General features: G+C 41.2%; 1 protein-coding gene across 1 annotated transcript in view; it reads left to right on the forward strand.

The window, feature by feature from the left end:
* PLXNC1 (plexin C1) overlaps window positions 1-26,703 on the forward strand; it is a 74,396-nt gene that overhangs the window by 43,156 nt on the left and 4,537 nt on the right. The window contains exons 15-29 of the mRNA XM_077339053.1: window positions 1,590-1,686; window positions 3,382-3,483; window positions 4,295-4,398; window positions 5,859-5,906; window positions 7,020-7,144; window positions 8,803-9,001; window positions 10,209-10,355; window positions 12,376-12,553; window positions 14,093-14,196; window positions 20,521-20,572; window positions 21,787-21,821; window positions 21,912-22,019; window positions 23,309-23,472; window positions 24,437-24,584; window positions 26,314-26,454. Coding sequence (XP_077195168.1) covers window positions 1,590-1,686; window positions 3,382-3,483; window positions 4,295-4,398; window positions 5,859-5,906; window positions 7,020-7,144; window positions 8,803-9,001; window positions 10,209-10,355; window positions 12,376-12,553; window positions 14,093-14,196; window positions 20,521-20,572; window positions 21,787-21,821; window positions 21,912-22,019; window positions 23,309-23,472; window positions 24,437-24,584; window positions 26,314-26,454 — 1,752 coding nt within the window. The remainder of the gene's footprint in view (window positions 1-1,589; window positions 1,687-3,381; window positions 3,484-4,294; window positions 4,399-5,858; window positions 5,907-7,019; window positions 7,145-8,802; window positions 9,002-10,208; window positions 10,356-12,375; window positions 12,554-14,092; window positions 14,197-20,520; window positions 20,573-21,786; window positions 21,822-21,911; window positions 22,020-23,308; window positions 23,473-24,436; window positions 24,585-26,313; window positions 26,455-26,703) is intronic.

A 26,703-nucleotide genomic window follows, 5' to 3' on the forward strand; every position in this document is an offset into this window, starting at 1 on the left:
CAGTGGTGGTGATAGTTGGTAGTTCCAGGAAGCCACAGTAATGCATCTCTGTTGGCAGGGATTCATTGAGTAGTGCCCACCTGTTCAAATTCAGCTTTCTAGATTAGAGAGAAAGTCAGATAAGTGGCAGAATGCATGCTTTGAATGTAGAAGATGAAGGGTCCCCATGTTCAATTACTGGCATCTCCAGAGAGTTGCATTTTCAGTAGCATATCTGGGAATTTTCCATAGTTGAGAGTTGAGATGCTTCATGGCCTATTGGAACCAGACTTGAAGGATCAAAGGTCTGAGTCGGTATGTTCAAGGCTGCAATCCTGGGCACAGTTACATGGGAGTAAGCCCCACTAAACCTTTCAGAACTTACTTAGGAGTGAATATGTGAATGACAGTCACTGAAATTCCCTGTCAACTGGATCTGGAAAATCTTTTAAAACAGAAATCAAATGTTTCAGTTTTTAAAAAGAGCAACCTTCTATTGTTACCTTCCTGTAGTTCAGAATCAAGGGCAAAATAGTGATACTGCCCCTAGGGTTGTCAGGTGCTTCCTGGCAACCAGCGGGGAATGGAGGGACTTATTGGGAGTAGGAGGGAGGTTCTGGTGACGTACAGTGACACATCTGTGTCACTGTCCATATGATCTGGAAGTGATGTCATCACATCAGTGATGTTCAGGTGAAACTCTGATATTTGAGCACAAACTCTAATGGTAAATTTGACTTCCACCATAGAGTTTTTGCCCAAATTCCATAGTGGAACTCTGATGTGATGATATAACTTCCAGGTCTTCTTAGCAGTGATGTAGGCATACCACTGCCTGTCAGCTGGATCTCTCTTTTTTGGGAGATAAGTTCCTGTGATGACCAGCTGATCAATGACTGGGCCTGGCATTGGGGGACCCCACTTCCACTAAGTGGTCCGGCAACCCTAACTGCACTTCCTCTCTTTCTTGAAGAAGAGGTGTCTGGAAAGAAATAAATTAATTGTGAGTCATAGAAAAACTTTCACTGATTTTTTTTTTAAATGACTTGGAATGCTAGTCTGTGAAGTTATGAAAAGTGAAGTGCAACAGTTTCCTTTGCCTTAAAAAGCACATTAAAAGTTTTTTTTTTAATTTAAAAAACACCTCTTTCCTATTCCCCCTGTTTTGTGGGGAAAACAAATCCAACAATCAGTCAGACAAGGCAACACCTGTCCCTACAAGTGGAGACTTCGCCAGTTGGCAACCCAGAGTAGAAAGATGAATTGGAGTGAGATAGATGAACATATGTCTGCACTCATTTTGTGCACTCCATGAATAGGCCTAAAGCTTCAGTTCAAAAATCAGCCCCCTCTTAGGGTATTATTTTCCATGTAAGCTTCACAAGGCACAGAATTGCTTGGCCAAACTGGTTCAGTATGAGTAATTTGATTATTTTAAAAACACAATGGTGTTACATACTTTCTGATTTAACATTAAATAGAGAAAATATCATTTGGACCTACATTGTTTTATATCCCTGGGCCAGTTTGTCTACAAACAGACCATCATTTGATACAAATATATATATTTTGCTCTTTTTTACTTACTCAGTTTCTTATTTATTCACTAGGTGAAAGTAGGAAACCGTAACCATCTAATTCCAAGTGAACCGCCCAATAATAATTCATATTTGTACATTCTTTTGTTCATCCCTGTAGTAATTGGGGGTAAGTAACACCTTTTTACTCTTATAAAAGTATGTGAATGAAAAGTTATTTACCTCTTTCTGCTCATTCATTCTCAATGCCTCAGACAGGCTATCATATAGTTGTTTAATGTTCTGTATCGAACGAGCTTGGTTTGTGTATCTAAACACCAGTACTTTTCCATGTAAAGTTCTGCTGTGTAGGTCTGCTTGTTGTAATCAGCTGTGGAGAGATTGAGTAATATCTGCAGAAATGGCAAGGGGGGGAAACTCAGTATGAAGGTGCCTTACTACTACTGCTCAATCTAATTTAAGACTAGCAGTGTGCTTGACGTATAGGTGCAAATGAGTTCCAGTTGGGGCTGTGCCCTGTAGCTCCAATAAACTTTAAAGGACAAAATAAGTCTTGAGATACATTTGACAGAAGGGAAACATGACTGCTCACCCATGGCACTGTGGTGACAACTGGTCAGAGTACTCCTGCTCAGTGGTTCCACTAACAACACTTTCAAGCACTGGGCTGACATTCACTCCTGTGAAGAAAGTAAAGGTTTCAAGTGTGCCTTTTAGAAACCAGAACAAATTTGAGAAGCCTGTCCTATGTGGCTGCCTGTGAACACTGATTTAACATATTATTGTGGAATCTGATCAGCTCTTTCTTTATAAATGTGTGTGTATGTGTGTGTGTGTGTGTGTGTGTGTGTGTGTGTATATATATATATATATATATATATATATATATATATATATATATATATATATATATATATATACACACACACACACACACACATATATATATACACACACACACACACACACACACATATATATATATATAAACACGCACGCATACCTGCCCCCCCAGCCCGGAAAGGCCCCAGCCAGTGCCAGGGACTGCAGCTGGTGGGGAGAACTGTGGGAGCACCCAACCCCCTTGATCCACTGCTGGGGAACTGCCCATGCAGGGAACCACCGCCCCCCCCAGCCCGCGGCACAAGCCACCTCCGTGTGGAACACTTGGCGCCAGGAACCGGCAGCAGGAGGAACTGGGAGCCGGCACCAGGAGCCAGCGGCAGCAGGAGCTGGGAAAGGCCACTGGGTCCCTGCCCTTTCCCCGATGCTATTCCTCAGCCGCCCAAAACTGTCTGCACTCAGAGCCCCCCTCCCTGAAAGCCCACACCTACGGCCGCACTAGGACACACAGGTGGGCAGTCTGTGGCAGGGGTAGGCAGTGTGGCGGGGCAGCCGCTAGCGCCCGTTACCTAACAATGAGCAATGGGCTTTTTCAGTTGTTTGTGTGTGTGTGTATAAAAGGTAAAGGTAAAGGTATCCCCTGTGCAAGCACCGAGTCATGTCTGACCCTTGGGGTGACGCCCTCTAGCGTTTTCATGGCAGACTCAATACGGGGTGGTTTGCCAGTGCCTTCCCCAGTCATGACCGTTTACCCCCCAGCAAGCTGGGTACTCATTTTACCAACCTCAGAAGGATGGAAGGCTGAGTCAACCTTGAGCCGGCTGCTGGGATCGAACTCCCAGCCTCATGGGCAAAGCTTTCAGACGGCTGCCTTACCACTCTGCGCCACAAGAGGCCTATGTGTGTGTGTATATATGTGTGTATATATGTGTGTGTATACACACACATGCACACACACACACGAAAAATACACACACCTTGGCATATTTTGTACTAATAAAGGTTTGATTCCACTCCCCAGTTGCAGTCTTTGTTACTCAAAGAAAATCCATGCAATTAAAACGCAAACTGAGTGAACACCTGGAACTATTGGAATGTGAACTTCGCAAAGAAATACGTGACGGTGGGTCACACTGGCTATTTTTATTTGTCTGTTTGTTTGTTTGTTTGCTTGCTTATGTATTTATTTGTTTGTTTAATTTGTTTCTCACCTTATCTCCTGAGACTCAGAGCAGGTTCCATCACAATAACATCACATCTAGGATATAATACAGACAAAATATAAAATTACTAAACTTAAATGCAGTTAAAATTTATATGTGTGGAAGGGTGGATTTAGTTACAGATATGTTTTCACTTTTAGAGTCTCTGCTTCATTTGAGAATATTCATTATTTCATTTGCAAAGATATAAATTGTAGCCTTTTAATATCAGTATTAGCAGGTAGTGTGATAGGATGACTGTTGGTGAGAGGAAGCACATGGCGGTGTTTTTACTGAGGGCGGCTCCAGACCTCATGGACAGGCAGGCATTGTGCCACAGTGCCTGGTGAAAGGCCAGCAGTGTCCAGGGTGTGAACTGATCACAACGTCATATCCTCTGAGAGATCTGCTGGCTAGTCAGGAATCACATTCCTGTATGTTGCCATTCCCACTCCTCATTTTTCCTCCTGCTGGTAAGCAATGTCTGCTGATAGATGTTATAGCAGCCCTTTCACTCTTGGTTGCCATTCAGGCCACCAAGGAATAGTATACAATGATTGGCTGCAGGAAAAGCTATAAATAAAACACATGCAATCAATATTTTACATCCCATAACTATTGGGTACTGTGAGAACTCTAATAACCACTTTCCAGAATCATATTGAAAGCTGTAATTAACATAATGTTACATTCTCCAAACCCGTGCTCCAGGAATTCTTTTGTTTGTTACAGGATTTGCTGAACTACAGATGGAAAAAATAGATGTGGTTGATCCTTTTGAAACAATTCCTTTCCTTGACTATACACACTTTGTTCTTAGAGCTTTCTTCCCAGAGGTAAATGACTCCATGTGGGGTTGGGGTGTTATATTCCTTTTTCTATAAGGAAAATGGCCCAAGTTCCTAGCTCTTAATTGGTTTTCACACAATAAATGACACTAATACTATGAGAAGAAATGCTTAAAGGGATTAAAGCTAGTTGATTTCAACAACAAAACTTGTTGTTTTAGATTCATATATCATATTTTAAGATTATCACCTCTGAGTGCCTTGTGGCAGCAAAAGAAGGAGTCACTGTACTTCTTGCCCTGCATCTAGTTTGGACCACCACGCTGCCCTTGTACGGTCCTTCCTATTTTAAGGAAGGGTATGTTTTGCCATCTGTTGGGTTTTCCTCTAATTGTAGATATTTGGGGGTTTAATGGGTATTTTACTGGGTTTTATTGTTTGGATTGTTGTTGTGACCTGCTGCAAGCCAGTTTCCAAGAGTGGTAGGCTATAAATCCAATAAAAGAAATAAATAAACAAACAAATAAATAAATAATATTAGTGGTGTCAGCAGCACAAAAGGCAGTGATAAGCCTGGCTTGTATTGCTAAGTGCTTCCCAGATCTGCTACTGCCATTCAACTTGAAGTCAGGTTGCAGTGGTGTTTAATTTGGACCAATGGACCCTGCTGGAATGGCACAGAAGGCATGTGGCAAAATGGGTTGATCTGACCATGTCTGCCCCTCATCCCCTCACAAAAAACCCTTTCTCATTAGATAGATTCAGTTGTTACTGGTCAGGATGGCTAAAGGCCTTGACCTCTGTGCCCTGTTTGCTGGCCTTCAAGGGCAACTGGTTGGCTGCTGTGCGGAACAGAATGTTGGATAAGATGGATCACTAGGCTGAGCCAATATGACATCTCTTATGTTAAGTTTTTACATTATATTTCCACCTGTTTTCCTTGGCTTGCCAAGAGCTTGTTTCCATCCTGTGCACAAAATATAGCAAGGATAGATTCAAATAATGATTCTTCCAGATTTTTGCTAACATAGCTTGACTTCTTAAAAAATAGTCTACTCCATGTAGCCCCACACACAGAGCTCACAATACAATGGATCTATATTTAATTCATTGTTTGATCATTCTTTAGAGCACATTTTGTATTGCAATGTATCCTGCTCAGAAGGACACTGTGACAGCACACTAAAAGATCAATTAATTGTATTGGCAATATTCCAGAAAATGTTGTATAAATCTATGTTAAGACTGTTTAAAATTGAAATCTGAATGTCATGGGCCAGTTTATGCTAAAGTCTTCCACTGAAAAAAATAATTTGCTTCATTATATATTGTTGCTGTTTTGAATACTTCATATAATCTGATTTGTTCTTTATTCAGAATACAAGCAGCTTATGCATGCTAAAAAAGCCCAGTTCTTTCAGTTCTTTTGCAATTTATAATAAAAATATTTGTTTGTGCAAACTTTAGAAATTTCTTGCAGTGACACATCTACTTACCATTAATTTTAGTCTGACAATTTGGCATCTCTCTTCATTGAAGACACTGATCAACCACTTGTAAGTATCTTTAATTTTAGGTCTTTTACAACTTGTTTATCAGAATGGGTCACATCGGTAGTAGGAAATTTGTAATCTAATTTTATTGTAATATTTATATTGAATCTTGCATTGTTTGTGTAGAGAATGCAGCAAGTATGTTATAGAAATTAAAATAAATTATGAACAGAAAGTTTAACTGATTTTCACACATAACATACATAGAATTCATTTTTCATTTTGGTGAATATGACAGGAGGCAAAATATAGGTGATATGTTAATAGTACAATATTCTCATTGTAATGTTGATTTCTTCAGATGTGAAGAATGAAAGATGATGTCAGACTTCATCCTGTATCTTTCACCTTTTGTGTCTCTCCCTCCATTTGCCTATTTTTATTTTGTCATTTTGCCATCTGTGACAATTACTGTAATGACATATAGGTCATTACATTTAAATTTAAATTGTAACCCTCCACGAGCCGGCATCGGAAGTGGCGGGAAATAAATCAAATATCTGTAACCGCTCCGCGGGAGTGGTATAAATAAAACAGTAAGGGCCCTCGAGGAGGGCCCTGTCCGGGATGGGGAAGGGCACCCATTCCCCCAGAGTGACAAGCAGGGTGCCCAATCGTGCCTGCCGATTGGGCCCTCCGCGTGTCAGTCCAGAGACAAGGAACCAATCGCACAGCTGGTAATTGGCCACTGGCCTCAGACTTGACGAGTCGGGAGGCGCGAAACACTTCCCGACCCGCCCACTCCCCGCTGTGCGCCGCCTTCTCCCCACTGCCGCCATTGGCTGCCAGCCCGCTGACAAGCCAGGTTGTTGTCAGACCTCGCACGGAAGGCGGTGGGGGAAGGGCCTTTGGCACTTGGAAAGAAGCATGGCTGGTGCATCGAAATTTGGAAAATTTAAAGCACCCAAAATCAAAATGCAAATTGAATTCAGTGTAGACAGGAGGGATTAATTCGAACTGGGACTGGGTAAAATGGCCTGTGCAGACTACACCTAGGTCAAATAAAGCAGATTATTTTACCTTCCCTATCCTATCATATGAATACAATATCATTTATTCTGATAATGTGTACCACATTAGAAATACCCTAGAAGTAATGCATTTTACCTATTACAGAGCAGAAATCTACATCGTAAGGACACAAGTATTACAGCCTTGTTTGCATTAATCTGTAACAAGAATTTTCTTGTTACTCTGATCCACACTCTTGAAAAGCAGAAAACCTTCTCTGTGAAAGACAGGTATGATATATAAATTGCTTTCTTCAACCTATAGAAATTTTGAAAAGCATGCCAGATTTAAGTTTGCCAGATTTCACTTTGCTTAATCATGTACAATATTTCCCTCCCCAAAACTGTTTTCCTCTTTCTTCACTGTCTCATTCTGAGCCATCCTCAAAATCAATTTTAATTAAATTACATCAGAAGCAGATAATGCAACTGTTTCTTAATAAAGTTTATTGTACAGGCACAATTGTAGAAGTAAATCGAAACGGACAGAAATGTCTTGGAAACATGCAAACTATTTTTGTGGAATGAAATTCTTACATTATAGAGTATGCATAGGTTTTGTTTTATGTACACCTATGGGTGATGGATGCAATGAGTCTAAAGAGAAAGGATAGATAATAAATACATAAATAATAAATAATAATAATATTTAGTCTTTTAATAGAAAAATGCACCTGGAGTTATAGTATAGCTAGATGGAAATGTTGGTTTAGATCCAATGAAACCCTGACATATGTAGAAAGAAAAAATGTCTCCAGTTTCCTCCTGCCCAGTAGCTGCAAGTAAATGCTGTTCTGAAGGGTCCCGTAAGTAAGTAGGGCTTAAGCCGTGTATAGCCTTAAAAGTCAAAACCAATAGGCTGAACTTGATCCAGAAGCAAACTGGCAACCAATGTAGCTGTCTCAGCAAGGGCTGGACATGAGCCCTCCAAGGTGACTTAGTGAGGACTTGTGCAGCTGCATTCTGTACCAGTTGCATTTTCTGGATCAAGGACAAGCATAGGCCCGTGTAGAGCAAGTTGCAAAAGTCTAATCTGGAAGTGACCGTTGCATGGATCACAATGGCCAAGTTTTCAGAGGACAGGTGGGGCACTAGTAGAAGAAGAGTTGGTTCTTATATGCTGCTTTTCTCTACCAGAAGATGCCTCAAAGTTACTTTCCCTTAACTCTCTCCACAACAGATACTCTGTGAGGTAGGTGAGGCTGAAAAAGCCCTGATATCACTGTTCGGTCAGAACAGTTTTTATCAGTGCTGTGGCGAGCCCAAGGTCACCCAGCTGGTTGCATGTGGGGGAGTGCAGAATCAAACCCGGCTTGCCAGATTAGAAGTCCGCACTCCTAACTACTACACAAAGCTGGCTCTTAGTAGATGAAAAAACGCCGTCCCGGCTACCTTAGTGATCTGAGCCTCCATGAGCAGTGAGGCATCAAAGAGCCTGGCTAGAGGCACAGATGTTAATTGCACCCCATCCAGGCAGGGAAGACGCCTTTATATAGACAAATTGTATTCCTTCTGTCCTATGGTCTTTGTTTTGGCTGTCTATAACTAAGGTGTTGGGACTCTTGTTAAGGCCACAAATAGCAGAAGCTCTATTGCCCTGGGGATTGTCTGTACTCAGAGAATACCTGCCATTTAGTTATTCCACCATTCTGCTTTTTAATGGTAAGCATTCATGTCTTTTCATGGCAGCTTCTAAAGTACAGCCTTTTTTATTCTTTTATTGAATTTTATAAAGCATATATAGTGTCAGCAGGTAAAGTATTTGTGTAGCAAGTTAAAAATCAAATTAGTTTTATTACTTAAAATAAATTTAGGTCAAAAGACATTTTAGCTCATCCCAAAGACCTCTATTTTTTCCCCATCAACCTTTTTGTGCTCTTTATAAACAGGTGCCAGTTTGCATCTTTTTTGACAATTGCATTGCAAACCAACCTAGTCTACTTAACCCATATTCTAGAAGTTTTGATGAGGGACTTGATGGAACAGTCTGGCAATATACAACCCAAACTGCTGCTAAGGCGTACGGAATCAATAGTGGAAAAGCTGCTGACAAATTGGATGTCTGTTTGCCTGTCAGCTTTTCTTCGGGCAAGTATTGCATCTTTTTACTATTTTATAGATAGGATGTTAGTTTATTTCATCCACAAATCTGAAATTATCACTTGTTGTGGGCATTTGCATCCATTTGTTTATCTAGCCATCTGTCCAGAATGGCTAGAAACACTCGGAGTCCCATGCTGGGTCTTTCCCATTCAGTTCTGTGAGGAAGTCCATCTTTGTGCACATTCTTTTGAGCTAATGAAAGGAATAGTGTATCTTGGGAAATGGTCATTTAATGACAAAAGAAGAATTGATATGCAAGATGAAGAATTTGGAAAGGAATTAATTGCCTTCCCATAGTGTATCTGTGAAATGTATTGCTTCACATGCTTATATATTTCCAACAGGAAGCACATCTAGATAGGAAAACATATATAGGCTATGACTTTATGTCAATTTCTCATATGTCTAGTATGCTCTAAATACATATACTTCATTGGTTACCGTGGGTAGTGGCCACTCCCAGCACACATATACTATATTTTTATGAAATATAAAAAATAACAGATATTCAATTTATATCACGTTGGTTAAATGTATATGTTACTTGAAGGTGGTGATAACCCAGGACAAGCAATGAATAGGCATGCTTGATGGTGTTTTTGTTTCTCTTGAACGTGCCCTCCCCTGGATGGCCCAGGCTAGCACAAGTTCATCAGATCTGGAAAATTAAGTTTGGTTGGCCCTGGATCGTGTTTGGATGAGTGACCATCAAGGAATTCCAGGGTCACCAGACAGACAGGCAATAGCAAACCACTTCTGGTAGTCTCTTGCCTTCAAAAGCCTACATGGTTGCCATAGGTTAGCTGTGACTTGGTGACACTCTTCACAAACATATACAACTTGAGCACAAAAAAATTCTAATGCAAAAGGGAATGGAGGAGGAAGAGTTGGTTTTTATGTGCTGCTTTTTCTACCAGGAGTCTCAAAGCGGGTTACAATCACCTTTCCTTTCCTCTCCTCACAACAAACACCCTGTGAGATAGGTGAAGCAGGGAGATTCCTGATATTACTGCTCAGTCATAACAGCTCTATGATGAGCCCAAGGTCATCCAGCTGGCTGCATGTGGGGGAGTGGAGAATCAAACACGGCTCACCAGATTAGAAGCTGCCACTCTTAACCACTACACCAAGAATGATGATAAAACTAGGAACAGATAAGTAAAATATAAACTGTATTTGTTTTGTTTCTTAGGAAACGGTTGGAGAACCATTCTATTTGCTTGTAACAACATTGAATCAAAGGATAATTAAAGGTCCTGTAGATGTAATAACATGCAAGGCCTTATACACACTGAATGAAGACTGGTTGCTATGGCAAGTAACGGAATTCAGCACAGTGGTATGTTTTTTATTATATGTCCTACAAATACGACAAACAAACTTGGAGTGTGATTACTTGTATGTTATAACACACTAGGGCTAAGCTCATTGCATTCAGGAATACAACGGGCACTAGATTAGGGGGGTGGGGTGGAAGAACTCTCTGGATGGCTTCCCCCTCCCCCCAGGACCTGAAAAGGCTCCAGGCAGCTGTTAGGGAACTCACCGGCAGGGGCAGCTCTCATGTGGCATTGATCTGCAGCCTCCAAGCCTCAGAGAGAAGTGGAAGGAGGAAGAGGTGGTCAGGGGTGGGGGATGGAAGGTGATTGGCTGGCTTCTGGACAGAAAGGCAAGCCAGTTGGAGGAGGAGGCACTCAGGTGGGACAGCTGACCTCAGTGGGTGTTAAGCACTGAGTGGCACTTAAGCCATGAGACACGCTTCTCCTCCAAAGCCTTACCAGACATATTAAGTGGAACAGATGCTCTGTGCACTCTGCACTCAAAGCCAAAGTTTCTCTTTATTTGCAAAATAATTAAATTTGCATATATTTGCTTTGTTTGAATAATTCATCCTGCTTGTCATGGAGTATGGCAAGGAGGCACTCAGGGCACCAAACAGCTGAAAACATTGAATCCCTTGTAGGAACATTATGAGGTAGCCTAAGCAGGTATGCTTGGAAGTAAATCCAATCTTATTCTTTAGGCTTACTCTCAAAAAATGAGTACAGCCATTGTTCATGATTTTCAAGCCTTTCACTTCAACCATAAAAACATTCAACAGTATTCATTCTCTCATCTGCATGCCCCCCACCCTGCTTTTGCAGAGCAACACAAGTTAGAAGGGATCGACATAGGGTTCAGGAGTTCCTTCTTTTCTCCCTCTCCCTGAATGGTTGTAGCCATTTCATAGTAGCCTTTGCATAGTGGCCATTTCAGCAAAAGACCTCAGTGTTCCTCTCCTCATGAGGACCTGTGAGCCTCTTGTGCTGGCTGTAAATTTGACGCAACATTAGCCATTCATTTATTTAGCTTACTTTAAATAGTAAATTGGAGAGCGGAAGATAAAGATAAAAGAGGAAACAAGCTCCCACCATGTCCTGTAGATAAGGTTATCTCCTTTTTCACATAAGGGGTTACTTCCTCTTTCTGTTTCCAGCGAATCACAGCTACAGTTTTGAAGTTCATACCAAAAATGGTCATTGCAAGATTCATTTAGATCATCTCAATAAATGGTAAAGAAGGCCAGATTTTTTTTTAATTGCCAGTATGTGAAAAACAAATTTCTTGTATGCTGAAAAAATAAGTGTATATTGCATATGGAAATAAAAAGGTTTTGGTACCACAGTCTAAGTCAGGCTTTGTCAGCCAGGGTTTGTGAAAACCTGGGGTTTCTTGCTAGCCCTAGAAGGGTTTCCTGAATGGCTGGGAGTTAATTAATGTTAATATATTTTTAAAATTCTTTAAACATTTATAAGGTGATATGAACACATATGGCCATGTTGACCTCCCCCCCCCCCAAAAAAAGGGCAATGATGGGCCTCTAGAGGTGGGAAGGGGAGAGTGGGGATTCAAGTTGCCCTGAGCCGCAAGGGAGAGTGGTATAAAAATGTAATAAATAATTAAAAATAATAAATCTGGGTGTCTCAGGTACTAGTCCAACACTTTGACCTATACATCACACTGGCTATCACAGTTTAACTATGTAGTGCCTTCTGTGCACAGAACAATGCAGTGGGACAGACTAACTACTATACTTTACTAACCTTTGACCTATGTATGAGCATCTCGGGCTATTACACACTGACGTACCTCAAACCATCCAATGTCTGTGAGATTTGGACATTGCCATGTCTGACTCAGGTTCAACACTTTAGCTGTGTATACCATGAGTAACCATTGTGTGAGACATTCTGAGAATTGTATATGGATTTTCTCTAACAAACGACTCCTAGTATGGCTCCTAATGTTTCACATAAATTATGTATTCCAGTTTGGTTGCACTTTCAAGCTCATTTGGAACAATTTTTATGCTGTTTCAGGCTTTAAATGTCGTTTTTGAAAACCCTTTGGAAAGTGATGGTGAAGACACCACTCAGAATATCCAGGTCAATGTTCTGGATTGTGACACCATAGGACAGGCGAAAGAAAAGATTCTGCACACCTTTCGAAACAAAAATGGATCTCTTTATGATATCCAGCTCAATGAAATGGGTCTTGGTAAAGTAGTGCTACTATTATCATATATTTTCATGTTTCATAGAGTGGGTGGGTGTGTTTGTCACAGTTTCCTGTTTAAGGCAGACACAGACATATGCTATGGAGAATCAGCCACAACTGTTATTGATTATAGGTTTGCCAATCTTTGCATAGCATAGGCATAGAACAGGGGGTGCTGACAGGTCAACAACCTTCCCTAACTCACCTATTGGGGTAATCAAGAACAGAGGGCTGGTATTAGGACTGAAATAGCTATTCCTAGCCATTGCCATCCTCCTGGGGAAATGGCCAATGTGTCAGCCCCAGGGTTAGCTATCCTGTGTCCTGCTTCCCTGAGCTCCTTAAAATGTCTCCCCTTTCAGCCATGCAAGGGGTCCACCTTCCACAATCTGCCCCATATTCCTTAGCCAATGTCTAAACGCCACAAGAGGCAGGCAGCTTGGCTTGCCAAGCTCCACCTGCAAATCAAAGGAACCTTAATACATGCACCAGTCCAGTTCAGAAATCCCCAGTCCACAGGATTGTCCTCTGTGAAGTGGTATACTCCATCTGATCTTGGAAGTCTTCCATACTAGTGGAAAAGTCCTGAATGCTCAATCATGCCATCCTGCCCAGAGTGCCTTGGTGAGGTGCACTCCATCCAGTTTGCAAAGACCTCTTGCTTAGGGGAAAAGTCCTAGATGCTCAATTATACCCACTCCAGTCTAACAAAAGGCCCAGAGTACCTTTGAGTGATGCAGACCAACTGATCTTTTAAAGATCCCCTTTCTGTGGGGACTTTCTGGGTGTTCAATTACTCCATCATGTGGGATCCACTGTAGACATGCTTCCAGGTCATCTTTGACTATGCGACACATGGGGGGAGAATGAAGACAAGAATATCTGGATATTCAGGGTATGCAGCAACCTCCGGAAGGGTTGGTACCAGGTGTTTCCACTCCATCCCTTTGGCCCAACTGCATGATGTCCAGTGTTTAGAGCTGCTGAATGCTGAGTACCTGCTGCTTTCAATCTGCTGCTCTCAATCTGAATTGTGTACCAGAGAAGCCCACCTGCAGCCCACAGAACAGTGTTCCCTCTCCAGGAAAAATGATGCCAGAGCTATTCTTAGATCAACACCCCCATCATCATCTCTGGCATTGGAGCTCTCCATAAAGTCTTGATTTGGAGCAGAAGTCAGTGGTAAATAGAACACAATTTCAGGCAACTCACAAAATTCACTTACTGTGCAATCTAACCAGTTATACCCGTCAGTAACGTGGATTTTGAAAGGCTTAAGTATTTAGGATTGTACTATTTATCTCTGTAGACTTACACTGTTTAGGAAATTGTAACCCATAGGCAAAAGATCAAGCTAGCTCATAATGGGTTTGGGCTGCAATAACCATGCATAGGATTGCACCACTACTGGGGTTTTTGAAGCCTGAAGAATATTTCAAGGGTTTCTCAAGTATTTCAAGTATGATTACACTGCTCTCTTTGTTTTCCTTGATAAGCATGGAACAGATTCCTCTTGAAACTTTTTTGTTTGTTTTGCAGTCCTACAGTCAGATACACAAGCAAAAGAACTTCTAGATGTAGATGCTTCCTCTGTAATTCTGGAAAATGGAATTACCAAGTTGAACACAATAGGCCATTATGAGGTAAGAACAAAGATACTAAGAATGTTATGTGTAAGAAAAAAATTCACATGTGAAAGAATACTAGAAAGACACTAATTAGGAGTCTCAATGCATAGATAACACAATGATGTTGGGAGGAGGGATTTAAGTTTGTAAAAGGTAAAAGATTAATGATGGGATTTAAGTTTATTAGGTACAGCAAGGCCATTGTAGTGGCCGCCTCCATGCTGCCCTGACTGTTGTGTGCCTGCGCAAACACACGTGCACAATCGCACACACACGCTGCATGCATGCATGCGTATGCTGCTGCTGCCAACCCTGCTGCCACTGCAGTTGGAGTCACGGCATCAGAGCCGTTGAGAACTGCTGAGTTAAGGAAAACAGCTAGATGAAATAAAAGTACAATAAAATCAGAGTCCAGTAGCACCTTTAAGACCAACAAAGATTTATTCAAGGTATGAGCTTCCGAGTGCAAGCACTCTTCCTCTATACATTGATTGGGTTGGTATGTGTTCAAGTCAGAAGAGATTGGGTTTCTCAATGAGTGTGCATGGAGCAGATGGTCAGAAAACCTACCAGTGGGGAGGTGATCCTGAACTTGTCCCTAACTAATGCTTAGGTCCTGGTGAGATATGCAAATGTGATAGCACCAGTTGAGAATAGTGACCATTATGCTAAAACACCACCATTTAACTTTAGAAGGACTAGATGGCCTGTATGGCCCCTTCCGATTCTATGATTCTACGGGGTAACTTATGAAGAAGAAACTGAAAGGAAAACTAAGGAGGGCCAAAACTTTTTGGGATGCCTGGAGACTATTTAAAATTACCATCTGGCAAACTCACATAAAATGTATACCACAGGTTATGAAAGGTTTAAATAAGTATCTTAAAAGGCCTGCGTATTTAACAAACAAAGTAATGCAAGCAATAAATGGTAAGAAGGATTCCTTTAAACAGTAGAAGACTAGTCTGAGTGAGGTAAATAAAACGGAGCTCAGGCCTTGGCTCTTCCGCCAGGTGTATGGTTGAGGCCATGGTAGGGTCCCAGAGTTACCATTGGTGGATCCCTTAACATCAGTTAGATCAAGACCCTCACTGCAAATGAAAGAGAGTTCTTGGCCCCAGTCAGACAGTGGGAGAGGTTGGAGGAAATGTTAGAACTCTGTATCGCCATCTTTGAATGTTAATGTCAATGTTTAATTGTTATATTTTTAAGAGGTTTTTGGAGATTGGACTGTTTTTTATTGTTTTATTGTAAACCAACTTGACTCCAAATGGAGTGCAGCGGTGTATAAATATGAAAATAAATAAATAAAAAATAAAATGGTAGTCGTGATCAGACAGGCAAAAAGTGACTATCAGGAACATATTGCAAAAAAGACCAACAATAAACATTTCTTTAAATATATTAGTAGAAAGCCAGCTAGGGAGTCAGTGGGGCTCAAAGACTAAAGACCAAAGACTAAAAGGATGACAGGGAAATGGCAGAGAAGCTAAATGGCAGAGAAGCTAAATGAATTTTTCCCACTGTTTTCATTGTGAAGGATGGGAGATGCTTGCCTACTCCAGAACCACTGATTTCAGGAGGGTTGTTGAAAGACCTGAGTCAGACTGTGGCGACAAGAGAGGAGTCCCTATGACTGATGGACAAATTAGAAACTGACAAATCACCAGGCCAATGGCATATATCCAAGAGTTCTGACAAAACTCAAATGTGACTTTGTGGTTCTCCTCACAAAAATATGAAATCTATCACTAAAATCTGCCTCCGTCCTCAAGAGCTGGAAGGTAGTTAATGAAACTCCTATTTTTAAAAACTCCCATTTGTAAAAAAGGTTTCAGAGGAGATCCAGGAAAATACAGGGCTTTCAATCTAACATTTATACTGGGTAAATTAGTTAAATTTGTATGGGTTTTAAATGTTGTTAGCTACCCCAACACTGTTTTCAAAGACTGGCTGCCTAGAAATCAAAATAAAAGTGGCAGCAACAGGATTCTCTTCCATTAAGTAGAAACTTCTTACATAATGGCTGGAGCTGTGGCTGGTGAGTCCGGGCACCAGGCCCCGCCTGCTGTGCCGCCTCCACTATGGCCTCTGCCACCCTTCTGCACTCTCTTGAGGCAGGGATGGCCTTGGAGGACTAATCCTAATACTGGATTTTGATGACTGTAACTTTAGAATTGTAATATGGTAATAGAAAACATCCGGGGGGGGGTGGTTACACTCCCAAATAGATTATGATTGGCAGGGGGGGGTTAATTCCCCCACCCCCTATGCATTTTCCTATCAGAATGACCCTCCTGAACTTCTTTGAGGCTTTGAGGCTAGAGAAAAATTCAAGTACAGATACTGTATTTCCCACTTTTTAGACCAGGTATGAGGAATGGAAGTCATGCCATTGTTACCTGAGGAAATGACATGAGGCAGTTATCATCCACTGCTGTACCCTGGTCCATATTTCTTTCCTCCTGATAGCTGCTTCTTAGGTCCAAATTATATGACTGGGGTTCTTGTCATGACATTCCAGTGTCCCACATAATTAGGCTATTTGTCTCTTCTGAACTATTAACTGCTGCTGTTTCATGCAAAAAATAAATCCCCATCCTCTTCTTGAAGAGGGCGTCATCACATCCAAGCTCTGATGAAGTTTCTGTGAGGTTTCTGTTTGTCAGGGGACTGTCTCCTTTCATTTTTACTTTCATCGGTGAAATAAAAACCAGTCAATCTGGGGCATCAGCTTAGCAAAGGAATAGCCAGCCAGCCGTCATAACAGTATGTTATGTCTTGCTCTCCCAGGAGCACTGTATAATGGCAATATTCGTTTGGCAGAAAAAAAAAACCTTTATACAAAATGGATCAGTGAACAAACTGGTTACTGTCTGGGCTGGCTGCCAGACTCGAACAGTAATTTCTGTGTTGTTTTGGCAGCTATCCTATCCTAGAACTGGCATTTCAGTAATTAAAGAGTGAGAATGCTTGTACTTTCAAAGCACACATAGTATTCAACAGGATTACTTTTGAAGTCATTCTTTGACAACTCACCAGAATTAGGAGAACATTTATACTTTTAACTATAAAACAAATGAGAGAGAAGGATATGAGAAAAGACACTCCTGGATATTTCTAGGAAACTAGGCATCCTTGTGAAAGCAACTTCCTTTACTTTGCAGATTTGAAAGTGAAGCAAGCATTAGAATCATTAACTCACATTTATTCCTTTTAACTATCCCTGTCCCTCCATCTCCAAATGAAAAACTTTGCAGAAAAGATAATCTCCTGAATAATACTGTGTAGCTGTTACTGGGAGTGGAGGGACAATTTTCCAGGATGCAAACAATATTTGATGTGACACGGGTATACAAAATAATGCTAGGAAATGAGGAATATCCTCTAAAGAAAGGTTGACATTGGGAGGAAGGAAAGGCAATATGGCAGGGTTGCAGAGTTTAAATCCATCTGAAGGGTCACTTTACATTTTAATTAGAGGCTATTAATCCCAGATGGCCAGCTGTCTCATCAGCTGTAGAACAGCATTTTTGTGGCACTTCTAATTCACTGTTTCCTTTTAGACTCGTTTCTGTTAACATCACATTTCTATTTGCGCCCTGCAGTGTTTTGTCTTCATTGCACAGTCATAGGTTTCTGTGCACCCCCATCCAGTGGCAGACATAGCCTGCTGGGCTCCTGGGGCAGAAAAATTTGTAGCACCCTCTTCCTCTATTCCCCCCCCCCGTCAAGTTATCCTTGTGCAGTGTGGTACCTAGTATATTTGACATCCAGAGTGGATCATTTTTTAACACTACCCCCCAACAACAAAATTATTTTCAGCAATATTCATGAAATGACTGCACATCAGAGGTGAAAAGAGTTTCAGAGAGCCAAGTTGGTGTAGTGGTTAGGAGCACCAACTTTCCACCCAAGAGGGTTTGCTCGCTAGTATAGCACAGCCTAGTTTATTAGTCACCAGCTTGTAGCGACTTACCATTTAAGATAAAAATAGAATAAAATATATAAAAACCCAGTTTTAAAATCATAACCTACAATGGCAGACATCAATTTTCCCTCCATGACCCCGTCCCCCATCAGACCCCATGTGTCAGGCAGATGACAATGTCCTAGACAGTCTATAGCCATAAATAAGAAAATCAAAATGGAAAAAGGGGGAGACCCAAAGATCTTCTAACCCTAACCCCAATCAAACGCCTGATGGAAGAGCTCTGTTTTATAGGTTCTGTATTTACTAGTTATACCTCCTTGTCTCATATTATTACAAATGTAATATATTTTATAGTTTCTAGGTTCCATGTACACCGCCCTGACAAACCAAGTGAGGGACAGTTTAGAAGTTGAACGAATAAATAAATAAAATACATGACCCAATGGGAAGTCCTGTGCAACAGCTTGAGCTGAGTTAAGCGAACTTCCCATAAGCTGCTGGCTTTAAAGAATGCCTTTGAAAAATCCTCATTTATGCACAGGAGGACCTGGCAACCCTAAAGGAAAAGAAGAAAATTACCTCCAGTCTGGCAATTACTGTAGCAGCAGTCAGCATGCTGGCTTGGCTGTTGGGCCAAGCATGTGAATCGACCCTGAGGTAGTCTTGGATTCAAGCAAGCTCTGTGGTGTAACCTGACAGCTCAGGAAAGATATTTTATTGCCTGAGATGGCAGTTGGTGTTGCCCTTTCCACCAGAAGAGATGATCCGTCTTTCTTTTTCCTTTCCCCAGCCCCCTTTTAAAACAGTGTGACAAGCCACAGGTATTTCTGAATTCTCACATGGGATTACTTTATGATAGTTTGGCCACCATTTTAGTTGCCCTGGCAACAAGAATTATAACTCTGTGGGTTAAGCAAGAAACAGGTACCAAGTTCTTAAAAAACAACAGCTTTTTATTCAGTTAACACCAACTCCAAATACTGAACAGGGAACATATGCACACACACAAACTTAAATACAATTCAGGTAGTCCACCGAGGACTCTGATTGGCTCTTAATGGAGGAACTTAATTGGCCTTTGACTGGGCATCCAGTTTGGTCTTTGACAGTAAGTTGATTGGGCGGCCTTCAAGCCTTCATTTGCATATTGGCAAGTGGTGCTGAATGTCTATCTACATAACAAAGGTCATGTGTGTGTGTTTGCTGAGCTGTTTGTAAAGAGGCTTGGGGGCCAAGAAAGGTTGTTTCCTCAGGCTTCTACTTGTGGGTGGCTAATAGACTGTCAGCAACAGGTTGCTCTCAATAGGAGGCTGGTGGTGGGGGAGATGGAAGTTTGCTGCTCCCCAGAATCTGCTGCCGTGGATGATCTCTGAACACAACTGGCCCAGGTGATAAGGTGGGTTGCACGAGGCTGGAGAAAAAAAATAAGACCAATTCTTCTAGGTGGCTTTGCATCCAAGAAGAGGAAAAGCATAGAAGATTACAGTGCAGGAGTTTCTACACTGTTGAAGGGCACGTGCATAACAAAATCCTTATCCATGGTTCCTCTATATATTTGTGAAACAGCCTGGGGGGGTGGAACATGTCTGGCTGTCCAAGTTGGAATAGGGCCAATCAGTTTGGCCCTGCCCCTACAGCTCCCGCCCTCCATTTCTGGATGCTAGCCACGTTCCTCTCAGACATGCCAGAGACAAAGAGAGACACAGAGCTCTGCTAGACCAAACATGAGCCCTCATTCCCTCCTATCACTCCTGCTGCAAGGGAGGCAGACAGACAGACAGAAAGAGATGCCCCAAACTGCACACCACCCCTCCTTCCCTCCTACAAACCAGCCCTGCCTGATTACCTGCTATGTGTCCTGCTGCAAGATATAGGAAGAGAGAGGGAGAGAGAAGGGAGAGAGAGACACACAAAGAGAGACCTGCACCTCCCGGTGTCACCTGGGTCCTAGCACCCATTGCATTCCTGCTTGCAATGGGCGTTCTTGCTAGTATCTTATAAGAACCAGTTCTTCTTCTATCTTGGAATTATCCCAGCAGGCTGCAAATAATTAAAATTGCAGCCAAAATGACCACAGACATTGAGCTATGCAGACCTGCATTTAGGTCTTCATTTTTCAAAACTTCCAGAGTTAAAGTTAAAGTTTGTCTGAAAGCTGCTTTTTCCAAATGTTTTGGTGGTCAAATCTATGAATTAATTTGTTGTTTTTACTACAAGGATTTTTAAAAGTATAAAACCTGCTTTTCTGGGTCAAGTACTCTGTTTCAATCATGGCCTGCTAGATGTTAGTTTCGGTTTGAATGACTTCTGAGCACAGTACATGCCTTTATTCCATAGTAGCAAAGGGCTCTGTACTTTTTGTAGAACTGTTTATATTTTAACAAAAAATTCAATTTCACTTTCAGATTTTAGATGGCACAGCTGTTAAGGTCTTCAAGAGAACACATATCTTACCAGGTATTAAAAGCAAGGGAAACTGTTTGATGTTTACACTTGCAGTTAGGGTTGCCAACCTCCAGGTGCTGGTTGGAGATCACCTGAAATTTCAACTGACCTCTAGCCAAGAGAGATCAGTTCACCATGAACAAATGACCACTTTGGAACGTGATCACTTTGGCATTACACCCCACTGAAAGTCCCTCCCCTCACCAAACACACTTTCCTTCCATTCTTCCCCCCAAATCTCCAGGTATCTCTTTACTTGGATCTGGCAACCATAACTTGTAATGGTGTATAGAGAATTTTGTTTGCATTTTCTGCAGTTCAGAGTTGTACTGTATTTATATATGAAAGCTCCATTTAGCGATTATATCTAAACTGGGGCCTAAGCCTGGCACACCCAGGAATGCACCGGGTGCTAGGACGCAGGCTTGGAGTACATCCTTCCAGGGTGCTGGCCCTCCACTTTTCCTCAATGTGCAGCCAGCTGGTTTGCCAACCTGCAAGTGGGGAAAGTAAGGAAAGAGGGAGGGAAGAAAGAAAGGATGGAAAGGGGATGAAGGAGGGGGAAGAAGGAAGACAGAAATGAAGAGAGAAAATGACAAGAAGAACAAAAGACAGATGTAGAAGAAGAGTTGGTTCTTATATGCTGCTTTTCTCTACTCGAAGGAGTCTCTAAGCGGTTTACCATCTCCTTCCCTTTCCTCTCTCCACAACTGACACCCTGTGAGGTGGGTGAGGCTGAGAGACCCTTGATATTACTGCTTGGTCAGAACAGCTCTATCAGTGCTGTGGCGAGCCCAAGGTCTCCCAGCTGGCTGCATGTGGGGGAGCGGGGAATCAAACCCAGCTTCCAGATTAGAAGTCCACACTCCTAACCACTACACCAAGCTGTAAAAGGAAGGAAGGGAGAGAGAAAGAGAGACTCCCCTGTCCCCCCTTGTCAGGATGCACCGAGGAGCGCCCCAAGGCTGCCTTGGGTTCTTTGGGTTGTGATTCATAATAATTTCTTCATATAGCGATTATCTTCAATCCCTATAACAGTAATATTGATTATTGATCCCTTGGTTTGTTTCTGTAGACACTCAGATTGGAGGAAAGGGAATAGGGAATCTGGGTAACTTGAATAGTAATATTATTTAATATAGCCTCCTGTCCAATCAACAGTCTTTACTCCTTTACTATGCATACTTAATTTAAGTCTTTTTTCCCTCCTTTAACAAATTGCTTAGATGTGGAATATTCCTGTGAAAACTATTGTCATCTGGTAAGTCAGACGTACTTAATTATATCTAACTTCAGTCATTTGTTTAACCCCTTCTGTTTCATCAGCATTTATGTAATCTTTTTAAAATAGATATTACCTAATTCTGAAGCTGCCAAAGATGCACACAGTGCAAAACATAAAGGAAAACAAAGGTTTAAAGTGAAGGAAATGTATCTCACCAAACTCCTATCTACCAAGGTAATGTTTATTATTATTATTATTATTATTATTATTATTATTATTATTATTATTATTGCATTTATTTATTTATGAATGAGTGAGTGGTTTTTATTTCAGACTAGATAAGAAAAAGAGGAAGCTTTACAGATAGAAGCTGTACCTCAGCACACAGATACAGTATGATGCAGTATGATTCCATTGAAGATTGATATGACAAATACCTTGAACTATAAAAAAAATGTGGCCACTTGCACCTGTACAATTATCCCTTGTTGGAATGGGACTTACCATGTTCCTTTGCAGCTCCTTTGCAGCTCCAGTGGGTGTGAAATTCCTTACTTATTTCAGTTAGCGAGTAGGCAAGCACACAAATATTTGCCCATCTATTAAAGTTCCAGTTTTGTAAATCACGTTTCTTTAACTGTACAAGATGCAGGCATTCTTTATCCATGTTAGGTGGGAATGTGGCAACACCAAAGGTTACTGGAGAGTTGTAGTGTAGGTAATTCAAGAAATAACAAGGTGAGAAGCCCTGAATGCTCAGGAGTGGGGCTGAATCTGTACGGACCTTTTATTCCAATCCCAGGTTGATTAAGTCACTGGCGTCTACACTGAATGCAATTTCCATTTTGATTTTTCATCTGCAACAAATATGACTGATCTGGAGTGACCCTACCTTTCCCCCGCAATATCCTGGAGTGGATATAACCCTCAATATTTAAAAAATCGGCAGCTCTCTGTTTTCTCCCCAAATTGACTTACTGCCTCTAGCCTCCAACGCTGTAAAAAAAAGCTCTGATTGGCCAGGGCATCAGTTCAAAGGCTTCTTTGTTCCCAGATTGCAAGGCTTCCCTTAAAGCTCCAGAAGCCCTAACTTCTCTCGGCAGAGATTTTCCCCTTGAATTTATTCCCCCTCCTCTGCTGTCTCCAATCCACCCTCCCCCCCCCCCACTTCAAGAAAAGAGGTTCCTGCTGTGCTTGGTCCCCCTCCCCCCCCCCCAAGCTTCCCTAATCACATGCAGAACACTTTGTTTCAATGGGGAAGGGAGGAATAGAGAAAGACCTGAGTTCAAATAGATCTGAATTCAGCAAGATCCACAACGGAATAAACAAAGTAAGTGCAGATTCAGCCTGGGTGTTATTCAGTGCAGCACCTTTTTGTTTATATTCAGCTTTTAGGTGTTCAGAATATACTCTTGTTGTGCAATTTGTCTGTGATAGAGTAGGCTGATTAAGGAAGTGGAGGGTTGTCTACAACTCTTTATCTGTGAGCACGTAATAAAAGTTACTTCATTTCTTCTTTTCAGGTTACAATTCACTCAGTTGTTGAAGAGCTCTTTAGGAGCATCTGGACTTTGCCCAGCAATAAAGCCCCAATTGCTGTCAAATATTTTTTTGATTTTTTGGATGCTCAGGCTGAAAATAAAAAAATTACAGATCCTGATGTTGTTCATATATGGAAAACAAACAGGTATGTTTTTGTAGCATAAGTTGAGCAAACACAACTCACATATTAGCATTTAAAATTAAGTATATATTGCTTGTTTATTTGTTTAAAGAATTTCTACACTGCCTTCCCAGTTAAATAGGGTCTCCAGATATTACTCTATTATTACTCTGTGTATAGAATTATTGGTCTGAAATAATTCTCTAAAATGGTAAACCATTGTTAGAGTGGTAGCTAAGACGACAGTTCAATGAGGGGCTTGTTTCAGAGGAAACATGCATCAGATTCATGTGTTATCAGTGTGTCATAGAGCTGAGTGATTATAGACATTGGTTTATTTTGCAGTTTTCTTCTTACTATGTGTTTTTGTGATTTTATGGTTTTTGCTATTTGATAAAATTGATTAATGCTTATGCTACAGGTTATTTTATTTTAATTTGTTGTGCATTATTGCTTTGTTTTATTATTAATGGAATTGTTATGACTACTTAAGTAAACCACTTTGGATATCTGTGTTTCTGAGAATCTATTTTCTGGGTTTTTTTGTGTTTTTTTAAGATTGGATTGTACTATCAGAAGCCAAGGCTACTTGCCCCACGTAGCTGAAACTTATGAGAGGTTCTTTTTACAAGTATGATAGTTTAAACCAGGGGTAGTCAAACCGCGGCCCTCCAGATGTCCATGGACTACAATTCCCAGGAGCCCTTGCCAGCGAATGGACATCTGGAGGGCCGCGGTTTGACTACCCCTGGTTTAAACCTTGATCTCTCTGAACAAAATAGTCCTGTAGATTAATTGGTTCTCAAATGGTAATGTTCTGGAAATTTGAATCTGTGACACCTGATTCTGATACAAATGCCTCCATGCACAGCAAACGTAAGTGCTGAAATAAAAGGCTCTTAAAAGTTTCACATTGCAGTCATCTTAAAAAGTTTCAGGATTATAATCTGTACACTAACCTATGGGTGTTTCCTTTGTCTCTGACTAGTCTTCCTCTTCGCTTCTGGGTGAATATATTGAAAAATCCCCAGTTTGTCTTTGACATTAAGAAAACTCCACATATTGATGGTTGTTTATCAGTCATTGCTCAAGCATTTATGGATGCCTTTTCTCTGTCAGAGCAGCAACTAGGAAAGGTAATATTTCACTTTTGTACAATAGCTTTTATTAGATCATCCTTAATTCGTTTAAGAGAGTAGCTGTGCTGGTCTGTACTAGGAGAGCTAGATTTGAGTCTGCTAGCATCTTTGAAACCCACACATTTGGAAGGGGGGGGGCGTATACGTTTTTGAAAGCCAAGTCTGACAAAGGGAGCTTTGGAGTGCTACTGGACTCGAATCTAGCTCTTCTAAACAGTATGCTCTGCAATAGCTCTTCAGTTGAAGTCTATGGTTTTACTCCAGATGCTCAGGCTGTATTCTTCTGTAATCTGAATACCTAATTTCAGCACAAACATAACCCCTTACCTAGCAAGGATAATGAGTAACTTAGAATCAGTTTTCCTGTAGAGAGACTCTTGCTGGATCAGGCCCATACACAGAAAAGTATATGGATGGATTTCTTAGAAAGCACACACCCAGCACCTGCAGTTGTGTGTAAAGGGATACTTGTTGAATTGGGTCACCTAATGATGGTTGATGGACAGCTGTTTGGTACAATGGAGGTACAAAGAACTGAACACATTCCCTCTTTCCTCTGTCATACGAAAGGTGTCAGAATTGAAAACATCAGCCATGTGATTGACATGTAATTGTGTGGAGACATTTCCAGCAATGTACAGACAGCCTGTTTTTGAATAGGAAAATAAGAGGAGACAACACAGGTGGCTCTTCAGCTGTGGTCTAGATACTACTGGTGCCACACTAGGCACTTAATCCAGAAGGCCAGGAGGCAGGGGGTGGGGGGAGTTCTAAAAAGGCAGAGGTTAGATTAAATTTTTCACTGCAGTTGCTTGCACTAAAGATGAGACATGTTTAAAATATGTTTAACATCCAGGGTTACAGTTTAAAGTGTACACAGTTTAAAATTTAAATGCTTAAAAACTCACCTGGAAGCAACTCAGCTTGGCTGCTGCAGTGCCTCTGGCTGTAGCTTCGAAGAAACTCGTTTTATATATCTAGAGGATGCTTTCCACGTGGCATGTTCTGTAAGAGCTGAACTATAGGAATTTGTCATGATGATGAGAAACTGCTCCATTCCACCCAGCAAGTGTAAGCCTAGCCACACCTAGCTGCTAACAAGCAACCCTTTGCCCTGATCCTTCGGGGGGGGGGGGTTGCTGTACAGTTGTGCTGTCCAACCTCTGATTCACCCACAAATGCCTGAGTCCAGCAGCCACATCATGGCAGGCAATCTGACATCCCAGACAACTGGCAAACAGAAGGTAATCAAGGACCCAGGAAGCTGGCCATATCACCTCCTGTATAGAGTGAGAAATACATCAAGCCAATGAAGCAGCTCATTTTAATTTTTTTTGAAGCCTTTCAAGCTACTTCATAAATAGCTGCTGCAATTTTAAAAAATGAGCATGGTCAATGAAGAACAAATAAACCAGAAGTGTGCGGTCTTCCATGAAACAGAATTCAGACATAGCTCTTCTTAAGTAAATGCTTCAACACTAGAAAGAGTAAGAGTCTGGCTGCACCATACTTCCTAAATGTGTGGTGGGTATGAGTTTTCATGAGTCACTGCTCACTTCGGATATCTACTGAGCTCACACTTTTACTGCTACTGACAGATTGACATGGCTACCTATCTAGATCTCAAGCTTCAGCAGTGCTCATTAAAATGTGTAAGATTTTTAATTTCTTTTGCTACAAGGTTATAACCATTTAATTTTTAATGCTTGTTTCTTTTTTTTTAAAGGAAGCACCAACAAATAAACTTCTTTATGCTAAGGATATTCCACTTTATAAAGAGGAGGTTAAAGCTTTCTATAAAGCAGTAAGGGAGTTGCCTTCATTGCCCACTTCAGAGCTAGAAGAATTTTTAACTCAGGAATCAGAGGTATCATTCTACTATTTCTACTTTTTTATATGATTGAAATGAGGTCCCCAAGTTTACGGTCTACCTCAGGGCATTCTTTGTACATAGCCCCAGTAGCACTTTCCAGAAGTATCTCAGTTGACACACTGTTGGCACAGCTGATGGTACCTCCCTATTGAACAATGCCTATTGTTTTTATTCATTTATTTACTGGATTTCTGTGCCACCTCTCCAAGAAACTGGCCCAAGGTTTCATACAAAATAAAAGAT

This window comes from Paroedura picta, chromosome 5, assembly GCF_049243985.1.
Source record: "Paroedura picta isolate Pp20150507F chromosome 5, Ppicta_v3.0, whole genome shotgun sequence".
In the NCBI taxonomy this organism is placed as follows: domain Eukaryota; kingdom Metazoa; phylum Chordata; class Lepidosauria; order Squamata; family Gekkonidae; genus Paroedura; species Paroedura picta.